Genomic DNA, 23,521 nt, shown 5'->3' on the forward strand with positions numbered 1-23,521 from the left:
GGAATTACAATTTTTAATAATTTTAGTGGAGAATATCATTTTCCGATAATTCCACTAAGTCCATACATATACAATCCACTATTTAGACATATATACAAGTATCCATAATGCAAACACTTATGACTTCACGAGCTTCATCAGTATACCAGCGGTGCAGATATCTAAATTAGAGTCCCATATACATACACTTATCAGGAGTGAAAGTACAGCCAGCTGTATGAATCGATAATGCAGGAACGTATAATATAATAATTTGATACATACCATATACCGAAGCGATGCATGAACATTTGATACAGAACTTCAGGAAACTTCTTAGCTGAAGGTGTATATACGCGCTATTGAGCTCATGTGTAGCTGACCTTAATATATGCAAATGCAAATGGCTAAGTGGATGTGGAAAAATTAGGAACATACGTCATGATTTATATCTTATAATATCATTCACTCATCATAAAATACATATGGGCTAGACTCTGAAGAGGAGAGAAGCATCTATTACCCTAGAAGTGGAAGACTAAGAAATGAGTTAGTTGTTATCTAGATTCTACGTACTAATGAATTTGATGATTGGTGAACTGATCAAAGACGTTAAATGTTTAACCTGCGTACTATATCATATGTAAGCTAGTAAAAAGTTCAAGCTAGTAGTGACAACTTCAAGGGTTTTAAAGTCCATAAACATCCAAAGTTCTAGAATCATATGTCTTTAAAATTTAAATATCGTTACAACATGATGACGTTGAAATTAAGATTCTTTACACATGATATTGTATTGAAGTTGCAATATTTTTTTTCAAACGTCAGTGAAGGTTAAAGGATATATAGCAAGTGGTAAGCTATATTATTCATTTAAAGGTACTGTTGAGCATAAATGTACTTCCTGTTTCATCTATATAACTAGTAAATTTGCACCAAAAAGCAGTATGTGTTATAATTGACTTGCAAGTTGCTACCCCTATGGGTCTTTAGTCATAAGTCACAAGCTAGTTCTCAAAATCCAAAAGAGTTTGCGTACGTAGTTTTTTAAAGTCTAGAACAGCAATACCACTTGTTTCAAGAGAAGTTCTAGGCATAATTAAGCACCAATGTGCAAGTAATATTATATTTATTATATATGAATAAACCTTATTTGAATTTCACTATTTCACTTTATACTTTTTGTGGGATGTACCCATTTTGGTTTCCATATTCGTAACCTTCAAAGAATTTTTAGATCATTTAAGTTTGAGAGTACGTCAATCGTTTCAAAGATAATTTCTAGTCTTGTGTGATTAAAATTCTCGAAGAAGAATTTGAAAAACTATAAATACACTTGAATTTCCTCCAAATTTATCTCAGTGATTTTTCAAGAAACCATTATCTTATACATGCTCTTCAACTGAGGTTCAAGCCACAAATACTGATACAAAAGTATACTGAAGCTATATCCATAATATTTTCAAGTGAACAGATGCTTCAGGTGTTCTATCAATTCAATAACAAGGTCTTATGGTTAAGAAAAGGTAAGTTTTACTAACAATATAAGGTTATTGGCGTGCTGCCCCTACCATTATTAGTCAGCAGAACGGCCTCGCTGGGGAGATTCAAAAACACAACAACGGGCATTAGTGGTTTAGCGGTAAAATTCAAAGTTGCCATCTTTGAGCCCCCGGTTCGACTCCGGGCTAATGCAATGTTTGATTGAATTCATTCAATAATTTTTTTTTTTGACTTTTTTTAGTGTTTTAAAGGTTCAATATTATGTTTTATTATTTTTAGTGATTTTATGTTTTGTAAGATGTAGTGTCCCATATTTTTTTTTAGTTTTTATTCATATTTTTTAGTTGTATTTTGTCTGGTTGTTTTATTATATGTAAAAATTAACAAGTGCGAACTACAAGATCCAATGGATCAAAAGCACTTAAAAAATCATGAATTTTTGTAATCCTATGATCATATATATATATATTCATATGTAATATACTATTAGCTTAAGTTTATGGTTCGATATTAGAAGATAATTTATCTCTGAAGACATATATGTTCATGTGATCGGAGTTTATAATATTCGCCATATAATCATAATTAGTACAATACTTTCATGATTTGAGCATCATATTTCATTTCAAATTATTTTATTGATTAATCTAAAATTTTTCTAAAGATTTCTTAAATACTGGAATGACTTGCTTTCTACTAGCACTTAAATTCTTTTGATTAAAAATTTGAAGAATTGGTTCACTAGTTGTACTTGTACTTGTACTTGAATTTGAAACCTTCTCTAAGCTTAAATTATCTTTAATTGATTCAACAATTTGAACTTCTAGTAAATTATTTGATTCATTTTGAGAAATAATACCCAATTCTCTATTAAAATCACCTTGTTCATTAATAAAACTAGTCATTATTATAAAAAAATCTAATTTTTCAAGTTGAAGAAATTCAGATGATAATTCATTTAAATTTTCAAAATTTGATTGTAACCATTTAAAAGGTTTAACAATTGATGTAACACCAATTTTTTTCTTTAAATGTCCGTCATTTGAACTTAAAACTTCAAAATCTTTATAATCTTTAGCAAATATTTCATGAGCAGATAATCCTTCAATATTATTTTTAGCTTCTTTAATATCACTGAAAAATGATTCAGTATTAAAATCTGATAAATATTCTTGATAAATTTTGAAAACCTCAAGATCAGTTGATTCAATTTTGGAAGTTAAATTTGTTGTATCAATAACTAGAGGACCTAATAATAATTTAAAAACATCAGGATCAATTAAATTTTTATCTTGAATTTGATCAAACCAATATTTGAAAACTAAACTTGAACAACTACCTGATTTTTCAATAATTCTTGGATTAATTTGTAATGATTGACCTTCATCTTCATGATGATCTATAATACCAACAATGGGAGCTTTTAAAGACTTTATTGAACCTTGTGGAGTATTATGATCAACTAAATGGATTCCTTGAAGGAAATCTGGTCTAGATAATCTGGATAAATCATCAGAAAAGAATAAGTTTTCAGTATCAATTTTATAATTTTTTAATAATAATATAGCATCTTTTCTTGAGTTTAATTCATTTCTTGTGAAGTTTAAAACTGGTAAAATTAAATCATTTGAGTTATGTAGATATGAAAAATAAGCATAAGTTATAGCTGATACGATTGAATCAAGATCTAGTTGGAAAATTGATTAGTTATGAAATATTTATAATCTTATTTAATGATTTATACTCACCACCTGATTGATTACCTGAAACAATTGAATAATTTGAATGATTTTGAGCAAATTTTTGGGTCAATGTTTTCAAAACAGAGTTTATTTTATGAAAAGATGACATTGTTTAAGATATATCAGTTATTTATAAGTTTTCCAATGGTATTCAAATTTTGTCATATAATAATGAATCAATATTGAACTTTATTTTTTTCTCCGGTATAAAAAATCACGATTTTTTTGAAAATGATGAAATCAAATCAAATCCCATATACAAAGGAGATCAAAGCCTTCAATTCCAACTCAAGATGTCACTTTTCCTACCTACTGCTCACTTATTCACTTGGTCCTTTGTGTGAGTATTCTATATATCTCCAATCTTTTCTCTGAATCTCCAATACTAATTTTGTACAAAGTTGGGGTGGATCAGGTTATTATTCTTATATAGCTTCACCAATTGCTTTTAAAACATTATCTAAAAAGGAATTTTCAGCTTTACAAACCAAAGTATTCCCACATTTCTTCCTTGCACAATCAGTTTCACCAATTATTATTGGATTAACCGCTCCATATGCTTTAACCACAGGTGCTTTAATTACTTTAGGTACTGCAATTATTGGTGGATTAACAAATTATGCTTATTTATTACCAGAAACTAGAAAAATCAAAGAAGCAAGATTTAAATTAGAAGATGAAGGTAAATCAGATAGTGCTGAATTTAAAGAATTAAGTAAACAATTTGGTAAAATTCATGGATTTTCACTTTTATTCAACTTGGTTAATTTTACCGCTTTAACAACTTATGGATTTATCTTGGTTAAAAATATAGTTCGTTATGCACCAAAATGAAGTAAATGTTTAAGTCAATAAGAATTTGTATATATTGTATTTGTATAAATTTATGTACAATCATCAATTAAGAATATATCATTACAAAAAAAAACAATTTTTTGCCACCCATTTGTCAAAATCTCAAAACATTTCCCTTAAATTCATCTTGTATTAAACAATAATCATTCCTTGTTTAAAACATCAAGATCATCTTTGGTCTAAATCATCTTAATCTTGTTCTTGATCTAATTGAACAGATTCACTCAACATACTAGCAACAGATTGTGGAGGTTGTAATGCAACCATCATAATAACATAATCATAAATGTCTTGAGGAACAGAACGTTGATAAATAGATAAGATATCAGTTGGGTTTGGATAAATTGATAAAGCTCTATAGAAATGTATAGCGGATTCTAATTCAGAACCTGGTTGAGCACTTAATTGTTCACCTTGAGTAACTTCAGTCATAAAGAAACGTTCTTTTTCAGATGGATCAGTTGGTACTGGAGAATCATTTTTCAAAGATTCTTCTAAAGCTTTTCTAACAGTATCTAATTTAACAGATTTAACTTCTTTTTCATGTTCTATCACTTTTTTTTCATGATGTTTCTTTGATTTTTTCAATTGTTTTCTGAATTCTGGATTTGTACGACGATTATAGTCAAAATAGACAGCATAACCTAAAGTTAAAGCAGCAGCAGTAGCAAAGATATAAGAGAATTTACCCATTGTGATTTGTTTGGTTGGAATTCAAGTGTTTTAATATGAGATGTTCTTTGTTTTTTAGTTGTCAGTTGTTCGTTTTTCTATTGGAAAAAGTTGAAAATTTTTAAAATTGGTCAAAATTAAAATTCGCTTACGTCATCTCATCACTTGAAAAAAATAAATTTGATATAAACTAAAATTTAATGAGTATTAATTGATTTTGGATAATCAAAGGACAAGAGTTGAAAGGGATCAAGATGGTATGTAATGTGTGGATTAGGTGTAATATGGTTTTCTGTATACTAACTATTACCTTCAGGCTGTCAAGAAAAGAACAAATTTAAGAAGTAAAGTAGCTGCAAGAGCTAATACTACATCAAAATCAACTCCAAATCAACAAGTTGAATTACCAGAAGATCCAAAGGCATTTTTACATGAATATAAAGAATCAAAAAGGGATAAATTACAATCTCGTCATCAAGAATTTTTGACAAAATTAAATTCTAAAAATGATAATAATGGTAATATATCCAAATCAAGTTTAAGACGTCGTAAAAGAAAACAAAAACAAGAATTAGCACCAAAGATGAATGATTTATTAACTTCATTAGAAGATACTATAACACCTGAAACCGCTACAACTACAACTACTATACAACCACAAAAAATTCCAAATATAAATATAATAGATAAAAAATTTATTGAAACAAAAACTAAACCAAATAAAAATCAACCAAATCCACAAAATAAAAAAGGTTCAAAAAAAATTGAACAAGTTGAAAGATTACAATTTACAAATATTTTGAAAACTACAAGTTTTAAGAAAAGTCCATTTGAAGCTTTAAAAGCAAATATTTCAAATAGATTAGGAAATGATATATTATGAAGGAGACGTAAAGAGATTTTGTATATTAAAGAATTTTATGTGTTTTTATGTTTTGTGTGTACCACATCTATGAAACTTTTTAATTGAACTGAATGATATATTTGAATTATTGATACATATGACTTTTTAATTATAAAAATTCTGTTTACTTTGAGACCATTTATTTTCCAACATATAAGGTAAAATTCCAATACTAACACCATGAAATAAAATTTGATAAGTAGTTTCAAAAAGTGGGAATTCTTCTTGACATTTTCTATTTTTAATTAATTCATGAATTTCTTTAGCTGTAACTAAACCTTGAGCACTTTGACCATTTAATAATTCTTTTTCAACATCATGAGCAGATTTACCTGTTGTTGCCATCATTTTAGCTAATTTAAAATTTCTACCACCTGAACAAGTTGTTATTAAATCTGCAACACCAGCAGATTCTTCAGTAAATGAACTAACTTTACAACTTGGGAAAAATTTCAATCCAAATCTAATCATTTCTAAAAGACCACGACGAGTTATTGCAGCTTTTGCATTATCACCCCAATTTAATCCATCAACAAATCCAACACTTATTGCAATAATATTTTTCAATGCTCCTGCAATACTTATACCTGCTATATCATCAATAACATGAATATGGAAATAAGGTCTATGAAACAAAGTATACAACACTGTAGCATCAACATCACCAGGAATATAATCTGGTGGTAATGGATAAGCAATTGTTGTTTCTGAAAATTTTTGTAATGCAACTTCTTGAGCTAAATTTGCACCTGCAAGACAACCAGTCCAAATACCTAATTCTTTTTGAATGATATCTGATAATAATTCAACATTTTCTTCAGAGACTCTAAGACCTTTTAAACATGAAACCGCTCTAGTTTTTGGATGAATATGACCTTTTAATTGACTCAAGATTTTTTCTAAGAATTGATGAGGTATATTGAAAATTAATATATTTGAAAATTCCACAGATTTAAGTAAATCAGGTTCTGCAATTAAGTTATCAGGTAATTTTATATCAGGTAAATATTTTGTATTAATATGAGTCTTATTTATAGTTTCTGTTAATTTGGAACCTTGATATTCTTCTTCAAAAACCCACATACGAACAATTGGTTCGAATAATAATGGATTTTCTCTTGTATTTTCAGCTATAACTTTAGCCACTGTTGTACCCCAATTACCTGAACCAATGACTGTTACTGCGAATGGAGGTTTTTCAATTGAAGAGTATGAAACTGAATGTGAGATTGATTCTGACATTGTTGATTGTGTTTGTTGTTGTTGTTGGTATTGTGTTGTTGTTCAATAGTTTCAAGGATTTCAAATGTGTTTTATACCCTGTTGATTTCACCGTTGTATGATTTAACAAAAGAAATACCTAGACACAAATTTATCCGAGAATGGAATAAATCAATCGGTGTCCTGTGAATATTATATTTAGAAATTGAAGTTTACACTCTGTTTATTGGGTTTCTCTGCATTTGATTGTGTGGTTTGGTATTACTTGTCATGTTCAGTATTCATGTTGATGTTCTCCGGTTGATTGCGTATGTATCAGACAATACCATCAGGAGATCGGACACCCAATTGAAGTACATGGAAAGACCAGGAAAATGATTAAAGATTCAGAGAAAAGGTTAAATGATTATCGGATTATCATAATATAGAGGTAATATGATACTACTGGCTTTAAGCAGTAACTAGATCTGTTTGTTTAGATCATGGTCTTCTTTGTAGAGTAAGATCATATTGTTATTCCTTATGCATCAAATCTGGTGATACATATGTGTTATTCCGCATAAAAGAAATTTGATAAAGTGATCGGAAAAAGTCAAGGTACACCGTACGTGATACAATAATTGAATATATATCATAAGCTGTTGAAAGTCAAGTATTGGTAATATCACGGAGTCCATTGGCGACGTGTACCTCATTTTTATTGTCGTCTATATATGTGTTGAATTCAGGTCTCAGTGCGCTTAATTAGTATGCATATACGAGATTGGTCGAGTGATATATGATATATCATAGAACTCACAATGAGACTGATTTGAAAAGTTGGATTTCAATCCAGTGGTAAGATCAATTATAATATAATTCATATATAAATAAAAGTATATATATTATCAGGACTTTCTAGTTATTCAATTTCAACTATATAATTAAGGTCTAATTTGTGGTTGAGACTCGGGAAGTCGATATATAGTGACACAAAGTCGATTAAGGAAAAATCATAATTGAATAGCCTTAATTATTGATCATCTACCAAACTAGATCGTTAATATAGTTAATTAAGAAGCTATTGAAACTTGTTAAATATACAAATCAAAGATATATGATATAGATCATGATATAACTTCAATTTCTGTGGGGGTATTGCATGAGTCGCGTCTTATAGTACCTACCTGCCATACCAGCTATAATATTATTTTAGTACCTTGATGATGATCTGATCTTGATTATAATTTAGTATAAATCAGATACAAACCGTTAGTAATTTCTTAATACATCCAATCATTTTCTGTACCACTGTACCAAGCCTATTATTACCCACTGCATCTAAGCGCCGCAGTACCTCCACAATTCAGTACACGTATATCAAAGAAAATCAAATCTGAAAAATTCATCAACAATAAACAAAAACATCCAGATCTTCAACAGATATCCTACCACAACTTACAAGATCATATATCAAAATGTCACAGCAATTCACCAAGAATCAAGAACTAATTCAATACACTTATGATAATCTACAAATTAACGTTCCTAAAGGTTCTGAAGAATATGAAAAAATGATTTCCGGAATGGCTTATGATTCAATGTCATCAGAATTAAGAATTGCCAGAGGTCAAACTAGAAATTTAGCAAGACAATATCAAGATATTCAACTACAACCAGGTCAATCAACAGATGAATATGATCAAGCTCGTTTAAATCATCTAAGGAAAGTTTTTGGCAAATTAAATGGTGATAACATATGTATTGAATCTCCATTCCAAGTTGATTATGGATTTAATATTGAAATTGGTGATAAATTTTATTCAAATTTTAATCTTGTTATATTAGATTGTTCAATTGTTAAAATTGGTTATGGTGTTAAATTTGGTCCAAATGTTTCTTTATTATCTGCAACTCATCCATTAGATTATAACGGACGTGTTGAAAATTCAATTGAATGGGCAAGAGAAATTAATATTGGTGATTATGTTTGGCTTGGTGCTGGTGTTACTGTATTAGCTGGTATTACTATCGGAAATGGGACTATTGTAGGTGCTGGTTCAGTTGTTAATCGTGATTTACCTCCAAATGTTGTTGCTGTTGGATCACCAGCTAGAGTTGTTAAACATTTAGATCAATAGAACAGATCATGATAGATATCGTTTATTGATTTTTCTTTATAAATGTATGGAAACTTTGAAAATTTTTAAAATTTGAACCAAAACTCCAATAAATTGAATCTTTTTTAATTTGGAAAATATATTTATTTGATATAGAATCTTCATCATCATTTAATTTTGGTTTTTTCCTTCTAAAAGATCTTGACCAAACATTTCCATTTGTAGATGTAACAATCAATCCATCTGGAATTTTTTCAACATTTAATAAATAATCTTTCAACAAGGACTCAGTTTTTCTTAAATCAATTGAAAAAAAAACCACTGTTGGTTGTATAAATTTAAAATCATTATAAATTTTAGGTCTTGCCATTTGGAACGACCAAAATAATATCCATCTCTTAGTTTTACCTAATTGGAAATCAATAATCAAATAATTATTACAATTGATCTTATCTAATTCTTCAATTAATCTTATTAATGATTTCCATTGACCAATTAATGAACTAAACCATTGAATTTTATCCGCCTTATTATAACTTTGTTTAATCATCTCTGAAATGAATTGTACTTCACCGCCTTGTGTTATTAATTCATTTTGACTTGCAATAACAAAATCTCTATTTAAAGAAGTTGATTGTTTAAATTTTAAATTTTCATTGATTTCATCTTGTGATGAATAAAATGGTGGATTACACATAACAAAATCTAATCTGTCATCACCCAAGATATCATAAACCCCATCATTTGATTCAACTTTATATATATCGATGTCCAGTTCATTATCATTGATTAGTTTTTGACTATGATTAATTGAATCTTGATCAATATCAGTTCCAATTATTTGCCATCCATATTTTTTCAAACCCAAGATTGGATATATAGCATAAGCTCCTGTTCCAATATCTAAACCTTTGATTATTTTATCGTTATGATCAACATCATGTAAGTATGACGTTTTTGTTGTTTCTTTCAAAATTTGATTAATATATTCCAAGTATTTCAATCTGTTGGGAATTGTTGGACAAAGATGTTTATCAATTGAATTAAATTCAATATTAAATTCCTCTTTGAGTAAAGCTTTTGTTATTGATTCAATTCCTTTTTGTGAAAATTCGTATTTTCCATCAGTTAAACTAAAATTGTTAGGTACTTTGTTTACATATCATGATATTACTAAATCATACATACAATTGGTTTAAATAAGTATATTTCTGTGCTAATCTTTCAAAATCATATTGATGTTCCATGACATAGTAAACTAGACTAAACTCCTAAAACAAGCACTAAATATTTAATGCCGCGCTGTTCTTCAATTTTTGCTTCTGATGATGATGTCGTTGATGTCGTTGATCTGAAAAAAAGTACCTATGTATTACGTAAACAAAGGGTAATCACGGAAGTTTCGCGCCTTTTTGTTCCTTTTACAAAGTTGTTCCACTTGCCTTAAAATCATCCAATAAAAGCAAATGGCAACTTGGGACATCATGCTATGTTGTAGCGCTTGAACGCTTGAAACCGGAGTATACGTAGAATCAACTGGTGATACAAGTACTTACGTGACACTGTGACACTGTGACAATACTAGGGATTACTTGGAAGTTGATACGTATCGTTCTAGTCTTAGATTTTAGATTCTGGTTTCAGCTTATACGGAGATTAGTGCATATCATCTTTTATACTCGTTGAATTGTGATGTATTTGTACTTTTCAATTCGATTTAAAGGGAGTTGGAAAGAATCTCAAAGGAGTTTGTTTAGAGGTTTGTTAATTGTCTGTTTGTATGAACTAGTGTATCTGTTATCAATTGATGATTGAAAAAGTCCGAATAAAAGCAATCAGTACATAAGCACAGGAAGTACAATCAGTTGACCACTTTACACCTTAATCTCGTACAATTTTAAACTCCCGTATATTGAAAGTTTGATTTAATAGGCTGTTTTGTTTCTTGTGTAACGTTGTTTCGAAAAAAAGTATTTCCGTTTATGCATATCAAAATCTGGCATCTCCAGTTACCTTATGTTTTTTACCAAAACATCCAATTCAAATGCATAATCGTCTTCCCACGTACAATTTCAAAGCTTTAAGGCTCAACAGATTTGTAACACACGTACTTATCATTTGATCCGTTTAGGAAACATGTGTACACGTACACATATGATCTGGATTCTCCTGACTCCTAAACTTGCGCATTGGATGCTTAATGTGTTATAATGATTTGCTTTATTTATGATTAAGGAAAATTATATAAAAGGAGTTGAATATCCTCAATTAATAACACAGATTTCAATTGATTTATTTTAATTCCTCATCAAATTGTTTTAATATTATATATTAATATAACACAAATCAATTATAATTAAAAATGTCTATCCCAACTACACAAAAAGGTGTTATCTTTTATGAAAATGGTGGTGAATTACACTATAAAGATATTCCAGTTCCAACTCCAAAAGCTAATGAAATTTTAATCAATGTTAAATATTCAGGGGTTTGTCACACTGATTTACACGCTTGGAAAGGTGATTGGCCATTACCAGTTAAATTACCATTAGTTGGTGGTCATGAAGGTGCTGGTGTTGTTGTTGCTAAAGGTGAAAATGTTACAAATTTTGAAATTGGTGATTATGCTGGTATTAAATGGTTAAATGGTTCATGTCAATCTTGTGAATTTTGTGAAAAATCAAATGAATCAAATTGTCAAAAAGCTGATTTATCAGGTTATACTCATGATGGTTCATTCCAACAATATGCTACTGCTGATGCAGTTCAAGCTGCTAAAATTTCAAAAAACACTGATTTAACTGAAGTTGCACCAATTTTATGTGCTGGTGTTACTGTTTATAAAGCTTTGAAAACTGCTGATTTAGCCGCTGGTCAATGGGTTGCCATTTCAGGTGCTGGTGGTGGTTTAGGTACTTTAGCTATTCAATATGCTAAAGCTTTAGGTTTAAGAGTTTTAGCTATTGATGGTGGTGAAGAAAAAGGTGAATTAGTTAAATCTTTAGGTGCTGAAGTTTTCATTGATTTCACTAAATCAAAAGATATTGTTAAAGATATTATTGATGCTACAAATGGTGGTCCTCATGGTGTTATTAACGTTTCAGTTTCTGAAAAAGCTATTGAACAATCAACTGAATATGTTAGACCTTGTGGTACTGTTGTCTTAGTTGGTTTACCAGCTGGTGCCGTTGCTAAAGCTCAAGTCTTTGGTGCTGTTGTTAAATCTGTTTCAATTAAAGGTTCTTATGTTGGTAACAGAGCTGATACAAGAGAAGCTATTGATTTCTTTGAAAGAGGTTTAGTTAAAGCTCCAATTAAAGTTGTTGGTTTATCTGAATTACCAAAGATTTATGATTTAATGCAACAAGGTAAAATCTTGGGTCGTTATGTTGTTGATACTTCAAAATAGATCACTTGATTAATTTCCAAACTTGTTATAATATAATATAGAGTATAAATTAGTATGTTTATAAAACGAATTTTTATGATTTCATGAATAAAATGATTAAATTTGCATTTGAAAATTAAGTTGTAGATATTCTCATTTGGTTTGTCTCTTGTGGATTATAATATGATTGTCTTGTTGTCTTGTTCTTAATGAACCTTAATTGTTTAAATCCCCTTGTTGATCTATAAATTAAGGGGTTACTTGAAAGGTATAAAAACAATCAATTTTGCCACAAAAACTTACCAATTTCAACTCCAAGCTTAAATTAATACAATGGATATCAATTAAATATTCAAAATGTCACTAAAGAACAAATTATCCATCAAAGACGTTGATTTGAAAGATAAAAGAGTCTTGATCCGAGTTGATTATAACGTTCCTCATATTGATAAAAAAATCTTAGATAATCAAAGAATTATCGCCACTTTACTAACAATTAAATATGCACTGGAACAAAATCCAAAAGTTATCATTTTAGCTACTCATTTAGGTAAACCAAATGGGAAAATTACGAAGGAATTATCTTTGGATTTCATTGCTAAAGAATTATCAAAGTTATTAGATCAAGAAGTTGAATTATTACCTGATTGTATTGGCCCTAAGGTTGAAAAAGTTATAAATGAATCTTCAAAGGGGAAGATTTACCTTTTAGAAAACTTGAGATTTCATATAGAAGAAGAAGGTTTTAGAAAATATGGGTTTAAAGAATTTGCTTCAACTAGAAATGTTGAAAAATTTAGATCAGATTTATCAAAATTAGGTGATGTTTATATTAATGATGCATTTGGTACTTGTCATAGAGAACATTCTTCAATTGTTGGCATTAATATCAAAGAAAGAGCTTCAGGTTTATTATTATCTAAAGAAATAGAATATTTTGAAAAAACATTGAAATCAGAACCTGCAAGACCATTTTTAGCAATTGTTGGAGGTGGTAAAATTAATGATAAAATTGATTCAATTGATAGTTTACTTGATAAAGTTGATACATTACTTATTGGTGGTGGTATGTCTTGTACTTTTTTAAAAGTTTTGAAAAATATGAATATTGGTAATTCTTTATATAACCTTCAATTGTTCCAAAATTAATGGATAAGGCTAAAAAAAATAATGTTGAGTTTGTTTTACCAGTTGATTTTGTTACTGGGGATTCTTATTCTGATAAAGCTAACACAGGGCATGCAACTGTTGAAGAAGGAATTCCTCATTTCTGGCAAGTTCTTGATATCGGGCCTAAAACTAGAGAATTATATGATTCAAAATTATCAAAAGCTCAAACTATAATTTGGAATGGTCCATTAGGTGTTGTTAAATTCTCAAGTTTTGCCAAAGGTACTAAAACTATTGTTGATTCTGTTATTAAATATGCAGATATGGGTAAAAAAGTTATCATTGGAGGTGGTGATACTGCAACTATGGTTTATGAAACTGGTCAAGCTGATAAACTTGATCATGTTGCAACTGGGAGTGGTGCAACTTTGTGTATTTTAGAAGGTAGAGATCTACCTGGAGTTACACATCTTTCAAATAAAGAATCTGGTGATGACCTTGTTGCAAAGATTAAAGGATTGAGTATTTAGGTGATATATTTCAATCAATTTTTGGTTATGTTTTAGTTGTAATTTGGTTACAATTAACAAATATCTGAATTAAAGTATTATCAAGAATACTAGTATACAGTGTATATGAGTATTGTCATTACACAATGTTCTGTTAATTTTCCACCAATTGATCTTTATAAAAGATCTAATAAGTAAGTGTGTATTTGAAGAAAATTAGTTATTTTCATCTATTTTAAAAGCAAATGAATCATTATTAGCCTTTTCATCAATGTTATTAATCAATTAACACCTTATGTGCACATACATTGGTTTATAGGCCAAAAATATTATAGATAATTGTGTCAAATAAAAGACCACCACCCCATATAAACAAAACAGCTGAAAGATTTAGAAGACTTTTAGCTAAATGATCAGGCCATCCCAATATATTTGTGGCATCAGATGAGATTATTAAACCAAGTGACGATATCATTGCTATTATGGTTAAAATACCAGTTTCAAGACTCATTCGAACTTCAATAACAGATGTTATAACCTCTATAAGAATAAAAATAAGAAATGTTATGAATTGGATTATAATACGGGCTAGGGCATTGTAATTGATTATAAGTGGGCCATCAAGTTCAAAATATATCAATGATGTATTCATAGATTGAGCCACTGCTATAGCGGTATCATTAACTAAATATGACATTGTTGAGTTTATGTGTTGATGTTGAAGTGATTGTTGAGTTTATATGTTAAGTGTATAACTAAGAGTTTAATTATCTGTTGAATTCAGTAGTATATTGAAATCTTTAAGTTCTACAAGTTTTTATGAAAATCAACGAATAATAACATCTTTAAATATCAAATTTATAAAAGGACTCAATCTTTTTTATGAACTCAGCTCTAATTTTCTCAACTTTATACCTCAATATCATGAACCCGATAAATAGCACAAGCTTATATAGATCCATATGGACAACTTAACCAGCATAGATGATGAACCTTTATTTGCAGAAATGTTTTCAAAATAGACATGGTTTAGAAAAATATTTAATTCAGTTTTATATTTCAGCTTTCATTATTTGTATAATGAGCATGTGGATTAGATCATGTATACTTAAACACCACCTTGATTTGAAGGAGGAGAATCAGGCTTAGAATCTGTATAAACAATTGAATTCAAACCTGTACAAAATGAAATCACAGATAATATAAAAGATGAGCCATCAAAACCCGGCTTAGTACACAAGTAAGTAGCTGATGCCAAAGTTGCCAATGAGATTATAAGTGAATTTCTTCTTCTTTCCGAATCAACACTATTACCCATTATAGAAAGAAATATGATAAATAAGATACCTGTAATGAATACCAAAGCGTCTGAACTTGAACGTCTGATCAGTCACACTTGTATAAGAATTTAGTTGAATTGTTTGTTGGTGGCGAAATATTGGATATATATAGTTGGCGGCTAATCAATTGAGATAATTTAATTTATATAATATAATGATAAACTGCTTGGTATATAAGCGCCGCTAATTATTTGCGATCATCCATTATCCATTGTGCTAGAGTATTCAGAATAGTTCTACAGAGTCTAGAATTGAATACTTAGAGTATCTAGTGAAATTGTGTCAGTGATTTACGTTTGAAGAATATCATTGTTTCCGTATAGATTGATAATCATAGTAATATGGTATACTTAATTCCCCAATTGGGTTGAGAATATTTAACTAGATATATATATAGATAATTGAAGACTGATTATTAGTTTAGACAGCACAAAAACAAAGGTAAGTCAACAATACATAAATACCTAGGCAAGGCTCTACTTATATGAAACCATCATACGTTCAATTACTGTGTAATATTGTTATTCTATTCGTTATGTATCATACACAATCCAGTACCAACTTCCACTTCAGGTAGAACTCCTTTTCACGATTTTCAAGGTCCAGCAACTGTCCATTATCTATTAACAGTCAATTCATAAAGAAAATCTAGTGACGTAATTATTGTAATCGATCAAAGTGGTAAACTCATATGTTTAATACTTATATGACAAGCGCTTTAATTTATTATATTTAACTTATATACTATATTTGTAAAATCTCTAGTCTATAGCACATTAGAACAATATATTGTTATATAGTATATAGTCAATCAGATAACTGGATAGAATCACTATCAAATATGGATCAAACTTGTTGTATTCATTTCTAAAAAATGATACTGATATCCAAAATCATGAACCCGAGTAATACTAGCTCAACATATTAGCATAAATTTATGATCAAATGATTAACATAGCTGATAAACCTTCATTATCATTCTTTTGCTTCAAAATAGACATGGATTAGCAGAATATTCATTTCATTATATTTTAGCTCTTTGATTTGTATATGTTAGCACTAAATGATGTTTTAATTAATTATCTTTTGCAGAATGATTAGGATCACGATCAGAATCAATTTTAAATCTAACAATTGAAATTGTTCCAGTGATGATTGAAATAATTAATAAAACAAACTCTAAACCAGGGGAGCGTCTAGCTTCAGATGTATTAGCTCTCAAGTAAACCATTGATACTAAAGTTGTCATTGATATCATAAGTGAATTTCTTCTTGTTTCCTCAGTACTTTTACTTAATATCATTAAGAAGATGACACAAAAGACCAATATAAGGAATATAATTGCGTTTGCTAAATCAGATGCCTCATCAGCAGTGAAATTTCTTGAACTATCTGTCACATTTGTAGTCATATTTGTAGTCACATTTGCAGTCATATTGGTGTAAATTTAGTTGAATTGGTTGTTGATGGCGAATTGGTTGAATAGTTGGCGGCTAACTATTATCTTAAAATAATTTAGTTTATAAATGACAATTAATTGGTTGGTAAGGGACGCGATGTAATAAGCGCCTATTTAATTTTTGATCTTTATATATAGACCAAGTAATGTATTTAAAGATTTAGTTCCAATAGAAAGTGAAAAGTTCATATATCTTCTGTTCTCTGATCCAAGTGCTTATTTTATGTACTTTTCAATATCAATATCATTAATAACAAGTGTATAACACCATTTTTCAAGTACATAACATAAATTTGCAATACATTGATCAATTATCTGTATGTATTTGTATCAGTCATAACCTCATAAGTGTTAAAGAATTTCAAGAAGTCTTCAAACACAATGTGATAGATGAAGAAGTCTTTAGGGGAAAAGGTTAATGCAGTTAACACTGGTTAGTTCTTGACGCAAAATCCATCAACACTGGTCCTATATACGGATCACATATTATTAATAGGCTATACTTTAGCAATATCAATTATGAGATTCATTAATATAACACAGAGACTAAATCCTACAATATCATAAAGTTATATTCTGTAAGTTTATCCATCAAATGTAAAAAAAATACAAAAAGAAATTCTATCTGGCCATTAATTTATTCAATCCATGAACCAAAGAATAGAATCTTTATGTTCTTTCATTTATTCATAGTTTATATATACTATAGTTGATATATAATTCAACAATTTCTGACTCAATTTGAATTAATTTGTACTTCAACATCTGATTATATAAATTGAATTGCTCAAAAATTTCAAATATATAGACTCTGCAAACTAATTTATCAAAAGTAAATGGCTATGGAATAATAATGGAATATATAAAAGGTTCAGAATCCAACGCCTGATTGAGTAGTTATTGAATGGAAAATATTATAAATGGAAGGAGAGATGATAAATTAGTTTTCAGGATCAATTTTTACAAGTTTCCGAGATCGATGAGAAATTCAAACATGTTCCGAATCGCGTTAATTATTGACAAGAACAATGTACGAACTAAATCCATGGAAATACACTTATTGGCTATTTTTATAAATACGGAGTCCAAGAATCGGGTATATAAAGATCTGTTCTATCATAGGATTTCTTAACGAAGATCAATAATATACTTCATATATATAGTAATACGATTAATGTAACAATTGTATAAATTGAAATTAGTATCAGTAATAACGTAATAACAGCTACAAGCTTCAACTCAAATATTTCTGAAAAAAACAGCTCAAAAGTAATACTTTGTATGATCATCAACTTTTCAATCGATGAATGCATGACAATAGACTTATGAGTATTATGTATTGAGTATATTAACCTAGTATGTTTCATATATGTTCATGTTGGTACTAATTAGTTATATACTTGATTCTTATAATGGACCCAGAAAGATTCTATGGCCGAACGCAAGCTATATTGAGCAAAAGCACTGAAAAATTGTACCACTGTGTAGTCAAGAATACACAAAAGCCAACATAACAAATTACCGAATCAAAGTAGGAAAAGAACTCGCGTAACTATAGCTTATAGCTTGTATCACTCTCAAGCAGAAGTTGTTTAATAGATTCAGCCGTTGTGCTGTCAAACCTAAAGAAAATCACAAACTGTTTGTCGTCAAATTTTTCTTTATATTAAAAATTTTATCATGTATTACAATTTACTAGATGCTGACATAATACCCGCGAGAATGAATGAATTCAATTGAATAGTATCCGAAAAATGAATGACACATCCGATTTTTAACGTTATTGTTTGTAAATGCACTAGTGAGAGCGAATCAAATAGTATTTATGGATCAAGAATTGATTAATATCTCATAAAGTGGGTGAAAATAATGGGTAGTTGCAAGCGTTCACTACAAACTTTAAAATTTTATAAGAATAATGATGGGATTCCGTGGATGAAAGTTTAGCTCGAGGTCTTAGTGGTTACATTATATGGGTTGAGTCTTGGAAAGTATGGGGTATGGGGTAGTTTGGTATAATAGTTGATTTCTTGGGATATTGATATATAAAAAAGATCAATTATCCTTAGTTGCTGTTTGGAATTTGTTGTTTATATTCTATTATCTATAGAAAATTCTATACAACAATTCTTCAACAATATGTCAAACAAAAAAATCTTAGCAGTTTTATTTAAAGGTGGTGAATATAATACACCAGATTTATTAGGCTCAGCAGAAAATGCACTTGGATTAAAAGAATTTTTCGCTAAAAATGGTTATTCATTAGTTTCAACAAGTGATAAAGGTGAAACCATTGATGAACATATTAAAGACGCTGAAATTGTTATTTCAACTCCATTCAATCCTGTTTATATTGATCAAAAGAGAATTGAATCTGCTAAAAATTTGAAATTATTAGTTACTGCAGGTGTTGGTTCTGATCATATTGATTTAGATTATATTCAAAAATCTGGTAGAAAAATTAGTGTCTTGGAAGTTACAGGTTCAAATACTACATCAGTTGCTGAACATGCTGTATTAACAATTTTAGCTTTAATTAAAAATTTCATTCCAGCTCATGAATCAATTAAAGGTGATAAATGGGATATTGCAAGAACTGCACGTGATGCTTATGATTTAGAAGGTAAAACAATTGCAACTATTGGTGCTGGTAGAATTGGTTATAAAATCTTGGAAAGATTAGCTCCTTTCAATCCAAAAGAATTATTATATTATGATTATCAACCATTAAATGATGAATTAACTTCAAAAGTTAACGCTATTAGAGTTGATTCAATTGAAGAATTAGTTTCAAGAGCTGATATCATTACTATTAATGCTCCATTACATAGTGGTACAAAAGGTCTTGTTAATAAGGAATTATTATCAAAATTCAAAGATGGTGCTTATTTAGTAAACACTGCAAGAGGTGCTATTTGTGTTGCTGAAGATGTTGCCGCTGCATTAAAATCTGGTAAATTAAGTGGTTATGGTGGTGATGTTTGGTTCCCACAACCTCCAGCAGCTGATCATCCATGGAGAACTATGAGTAATAAATATGGTGATGGTAATGCTATGACTCCTCATGTTTCTGGTTCTAATTTAAATGCTCAAGCTCGTTATTCTGCTGGTGTTGAGCAAATTTTGACTAGTTATTTCACTGGGAAATTCGATTATAGACCTCAAGATATTATTTTATTAGATGGTGAATATGGTACTAAATCTTATGGTGCTGATAAAGTTAAAAAGTGATTCAGTTCACCCTGGTGGTGGCAACTAATTAATACTAATTTGTATGATCTTTAAATAGCTTAATGTTTGCAATTGAACTATTACATATGATATTTTTGCTGATGAACTTGTAAGCGCTTCGATCAATTTGTTATTAGAATCCTATTATATTAGCCGCCATTTGTTTTAACTACATTCAATCATTCAATATTCAAAAAATCATAGTATTGAACGAATCCTAGTCAATGATCACCAATTATTTCAGATGAATTCATTTAACTAGATTTGATCTTAAAGTTCATATCGTCATGGAAAAGTAATGACATCACATATAAGCTATTAAATTGATAGTATAACCTTAACGCTTCTCTGTGATCATGGCACAAGTCAGAGAAATTTATGCGTACTAAATTTAGCCCCAGATTATCACAAATGGTCAACAAAGCTGTCAAAAGCACTTTAACTAGTGTATCGTTTTAGCGAGAACTAAAACCTAAAAACCCTAACGTTGTACCGTGGTACGTTGCGACAACCAAACCGGAAACAAATATAACATGTTAATAGCACAAAGTGGAGAATATGCTCAAGAAGGTGTTGCTTTTTAAATTTGTTTTAATAAAAAATACTTTTGAAAAAGTAAGATCTTTGATAGCAATTATATACCATTAAAAAAATTGTGAGCGTTGCACTAATGATGAAATCTTATGTTTCATATATCATATTAGTGCCTCAAAACTCAAAACTCAAAACATGCAGACGTTTAACTATCAATGGTTGAACAGTACAATATTACTTCGAGCTATATTGGTTTCATAAAGACCCCATTGACTCTCTCATATGTATCTACTTCTTACTTAGATTATACATCGAGAGTCGACATAATAGTATATTTTGAAAAATCTAGCTTAAATATATAGCTTTCGAAGCTGCCTACTAGCTACTACTGTCTGAAATTTTTTTGAAAAGTAAAGTACCAAACGATCTAGATTATGATCATTAATTTGTTCAATCCATGAATCAATAATAGAGTCTTTATGGTGTTATATCATATATTGGATAAATCAATCAAGCATATCTATCATATCTGTATAGTTTTTACAAATAGTAATATAGAATTGATGCTGATCAACTTATGATAGGCCTCAGAGCCTAATATATCACAAATACCTGGAATTAATGATTCTCTAATAGAATGGCTAAATCTAATAGATTTAAGAAGCTTCCATTTGCACCAAATTATACTCAAACATTATAATGAAATCAAGTTCTGAAAGGTTTGAAATATCATAACAAAACGATTAAAAAATTAAAATTTTGGTTTGACGATCATCGTCGGACATTTGCTTATGTAATGAATTTGAATGTTGATTAAAAGCTGAAACTGTAAACGTCTAAATAAACTTTTGAAGTTTGAACTCTGAGATTACAACTTCCATTAATAGTTGCAATGAACAATTGATATTACTATGAGTCTTGAGACCATGAGTTTTGATCTTTAAGGTAGTGAATCCCTTGTGAATCCGTACACATTACAGACTGCCAACCAATTGAAACGTTCATCTGATCTATTATTACGGCTCGCAATTACCGGTTAAAGTTTTTCCATTTAGGGTTATGTCAAAACGTCAAAATGTTAAACTAAAATATCTGGGGATAAAAGTATATAAACAACTTGCTTTCCAATCAATTTTTGATCAGTATTTAATCAATTGAATCTTCAAATCAACTATACACAACATATTATCATATATACATAAAGATGTCAGAAGTTACTCAATATGTCCCTTGGAACAATTTAGGTTCTTCAGGTTTAAAAATTTCCAAAATTATTATTGGATTCATGTCATTTGGTTCAAAAGAATATTGGGAAAAATGGGTTATTGATGACAAAGAAAAAATATTTGGTATCTTAAAGAAAGCTTATGATCATGGTATAAGAACTTATGATACTGCTGATACTTATTCAAATGGTTTATCAGAAAAAATCCTTGGTGAATTTTTAACAAAATATAAAATTAAAAGAGATAAAGTTATTATTCTTACAAAAGTTTTCTATCCAATTGATGATGAAGAATATCCTGTTGGTTTTAATGCATTAGGTGTTAATTATGGTTCTGAATTGGATAAAATCAATTTTGCAAATAATCAAAGATTATCAAGAAAACACATTATTGATGCTGCTAAAAAATCTGTTGAAAGATTAGGTACTTATATTGATGTTTATCAAATTCATAGATTTGATCATTATACACCAATGGAAGAAACTATGAAAGCTTTAAATGATGTTGTTGAAGCTGGTTATACAAGATATATTGGTGCTTCATCAATGAGAGCTGTTCAATTTGTTCAATTACAACATACTGCAGAAAAACATGGATGGAGTAAATTTATTTCAATGCAAAGTTTTTATAATTTAATCAATAGAGAAGATGAAAATGAAATGAATTTCTATTGTGATCAAACTGGTGTTGGATTAATTCCATGGTCACCAATTGCAACTGGTGTTTTAGCAAGACCTGTTCCAAAAGATGAATCTGAATTTACTGAAAGACATGCAACAACTGGTTTTAATGAATATTTAGGTCTTGATATTACAAGAGGTGATCCATCAAAAGAATCTGAAGTTGAAACTATTGATAGAGTGGAAGAATTATCCAAGAAAAGAGGTGTACCAATGGCAGCTATTGCAACTGCTTGGGTTATTTCAAAAGGCGCTAATCCAATCATTGGATTCAGTTCTGAAAAAAGAGTTGATGATGCTATCTTAGCTACTCAATTGAAATTAACTGATGAAGAAATTAAATATTTGGAAGAACCTTATAAACCAAAACAAAGAATCTTTTCATCAATTTAAACTGGGCCTATTACAATTAATTTTATAGTGATTTATATAAATAATACATTAATATAAGCTGTGCATTGAGATCCATTAATTATCAAATTCTACTAGTTTAGCGCTAAATTATTGGAAATATGTAGCTATTATTTAAGTTCTACAAACGTGTATAATAAATTATTGGAAGAAAACAATCACCAAAAGAACTTCATTATGATCATTAATCTGTTCAATCTATGAATCAATAACAAAGTCTTTATGGTATCAACATTCATTCATTCAGAATTAATCTATAATATATATATGATTGAATTTTAGCATATAAATTAAGCATAAAATCAATATTATAGATTTATCACGTTAACTGATGCAATATATAGTATACATACATCATGTGTTCAATTCAAATATACATGTAAACTGGATTGAGCTTTAGAATTATGTCCGGGGGGACTTAGAATGTTAGTAAAAGTTATTGTCAATCGTATTGTAATACTAACATTATTTCAAAAAGTACTAGGGATCTATAGTAAGTATAATTTTCAGCATAACTATGAAATTCAGAATTTGACAATTTCGATATTCATGGGAATACGTATATTTATATATAAATATTATTATTATTATAATTATATAGATTATAGATTATATTACCAGCTGGTACGCGTATATAAAAAATATAAACAGCGCACGT

At 29.2% G+C, this 23,521-nt stretch overlaps 11 protein-coding genes across 11 annotated transcripts; 7 read left to right on the forward strand and 4 right to left on the reverse strand.

Moving 5' to 3' along the window:
* Positions 1-2,129: 2,129 nt before the first annotated feature.
* Positions 2,130-3,333, reverse strand: PPX1 (exopolyphosphatase; the record flags this gene model as incomplete). Its single annotated transcript, XM_011274474.1, has 2 exons — positions 2,130-3,148; positions 3,246-3,333. 2 exons carry the CDS (start codon positions 3,331-3,333, stop codon positions 2,130-2,132), a joined length of 1,107 nt encoding a protein of 368 aa, XP_011272776.1.
* Positions 3,334-3,455: 122 nt separating this feature from the next.
* On the forward strand, positions 3,456-4,058 carry TMH18 (Tmh18p; the record flags this gene model as incomplete). The annotated part of the gene is made up of 2 exons (XM_011274475.1): positions 3,456-3,519; positions 3,640-4,058. The coding sequence occupies 2 exons, from the start codon at positions 3,456-3,458 to the stop codon at positions 4,056-4,058; spliced, it is 483 nt and encodes a 160-aa protein (XP_011272777.1).
* Positions 4,059-4,268: 210 nt separating this feature from the next.
* On the reverse strand, positions 4,269-4,772 carry TOM20 (TOM complex receptor protein TOM20; the record flags this gene model as incomplete). Its single annotated transcript, XM_011274476.1, has 1 exon — positions 4,269-4,772. One exon carries the CDS (start codon positions 4,770-4,772, stop codon positions 4,269-4,271), a length of 504 nt encoding a protein of 167 aa, XP_011272778.1.
* Positions 4,773-5,005: 233 nt separating this feature from the next.
* Positions 5,006-5,634, forward strand: SLX9 (Slx9p; the record flags this gene model as incomplete). Its single annotated transcript, XM_011274477.1, has 2 exons — positions 5,006-5,008; positions 5,077-5,634. The coding sequence occupies 2 exons, from the start codon at positions 5,006-5,008 to the stop codon at positions 5,632-5,634; spliced, it is 561 nt and encodes a 186-aa protein (XP_011272779.1).
* Positions 5,635-5,760: 126 nt separating this feature from the next.
* GPD2 (glycerol-3-phosphate dehydrogenase family protein) lies at positions 5,761-6,897 on the reverse strand (the record flags this gene model as incomplete). Its single annotated transcript, XM_011274478.1, has 1 exon — positions 5,761-6,897. The coding sequence occupies one exon, from the start codon at positions 6,895-6,897 to the stop codon at positions 5,761-5,763; it is 1,137 nt and encodes a 378-aa protein (XP_011272780.1).
* A 1,436-nt stretch (positions 6,898-8,333) lies between these two features.
* On the forward strand, positions 8,334-8,996 carry BN7_4942 (acetyltransferase; the record flags this gene model as incomplete). Its single annotated transcript, XM_011274479.1, has 1 exon — positions 8,334-8,996. The coding sequence occupies one exon, from the start codon at positions 8,334-8,336 to the stop codon at positions 8,994-8,996; it is 663 nt and encodes a 220-aa protein (XP_011272781.1).
* Positions 8,997-11,337: 2,341 nt separating this feature from the next.
* On the forward strand, positions 11,338-12,384 carry ADH4 (zinc-dependent alcohol dehydrogenase; the record flags this gene model as incomplete). The annotated part of the gene is made up of 1 exon (XM_011274480.1): positions 11,338-12,384. The coding sequence occupies one exon, from the start codon at positions 11,338-11,340 to the stop codon at positions 12,382-12,384; it is 1,047 nt and encodes a 348-aa protein (XP_011272782.1).
* A 336-nt stretch (positions 12,385-12,720) lies between these two features.
* On the forward strand, positions 12,721-14,003 carry PGK2 (Phosphoglycerate kinase; the record flags this gene model as incomplete). The annotated part of the gene is made up of 2 exons (XM_011274481.1): positions 12,721-13,474; positions 13,600-14,003. The coding sequence occupies 2 exons, from the start codon at positions 12,721-12,723 to the stop codon at positions 14,001-14,003; spliced, it is 1,158 nt and encodes a 385-aa protein (XP_011272783.1).
* A 2,394-nt stretch (positions 14,004-16,397) lies between these two features.
* Positions 16,398-16,757, reverse strand: BN7_4945 (uncharacterized protein; the record flags this gene model as incomplete). Its single annotated transcript, XM_011274482.1, has 1 exon — positions 16,398-16,757. One exon carries the CDS (start codon positions 16,755-16,757, stop codon positions 16,398-16,400), a length of 360 nt encoding a protein of 119 aa, XP_011272784.1.
* Positions 16,758-18,920: 2,163 nt separating this feature from the next.
* Positions 18,921-20,012, forward strand: BN7_4946 (uncharacterized protein; the record flags this gene model as incomplete). Its single annotated transcript, XM_011274483.1, has 1 exon — positions 18,921-20,012. The coding sequence occupies one exon, from the start codon at positions 18,921-18,923 to the stop codon at positions 20,010-20,012; it is 1,092 nt and encodes a 363-aa protein (XP_011272785.1).
* Positions 20,013-21,750: 1,738 nt separating this feature from the next.
* Positions 21,751-22,845, forward strand: BN7_4947 (aldo/keto reductase; the record flags this gene model as incomplete). The annotated part of the gene is made up of 1 exon (XM_011274484.1): positions 21,751-22,845. One exon carries the CDS (start codon positions 21,751-21,753, stop codon positions 22,843-22,845), a length of 1,095 nt encoding a protein of 364 aa, XP_011272786.1.
* Between the last annotated feature and the right edge of the window lie 676 nt (positions 22,846-23,521).

Source organism: Wickerhamomyces ciferrii, contig 00194, assembly GCF_000313485.1.
Source record: "Wickerhamomyces ciferrii WGS project CAIF00000000 data, strain NRRL Y-1031 F-60-10, contig 00194, whole genome shotgun sequence".
Taxonomy (NCBI): domain Eukaryota; kingdom Fungi; phylum Ascomycota; class Saccharomycetes; order Phaffomycetales; family Wickerhamomycetaceae; genus Hansenula; species Hansenula ciferrii.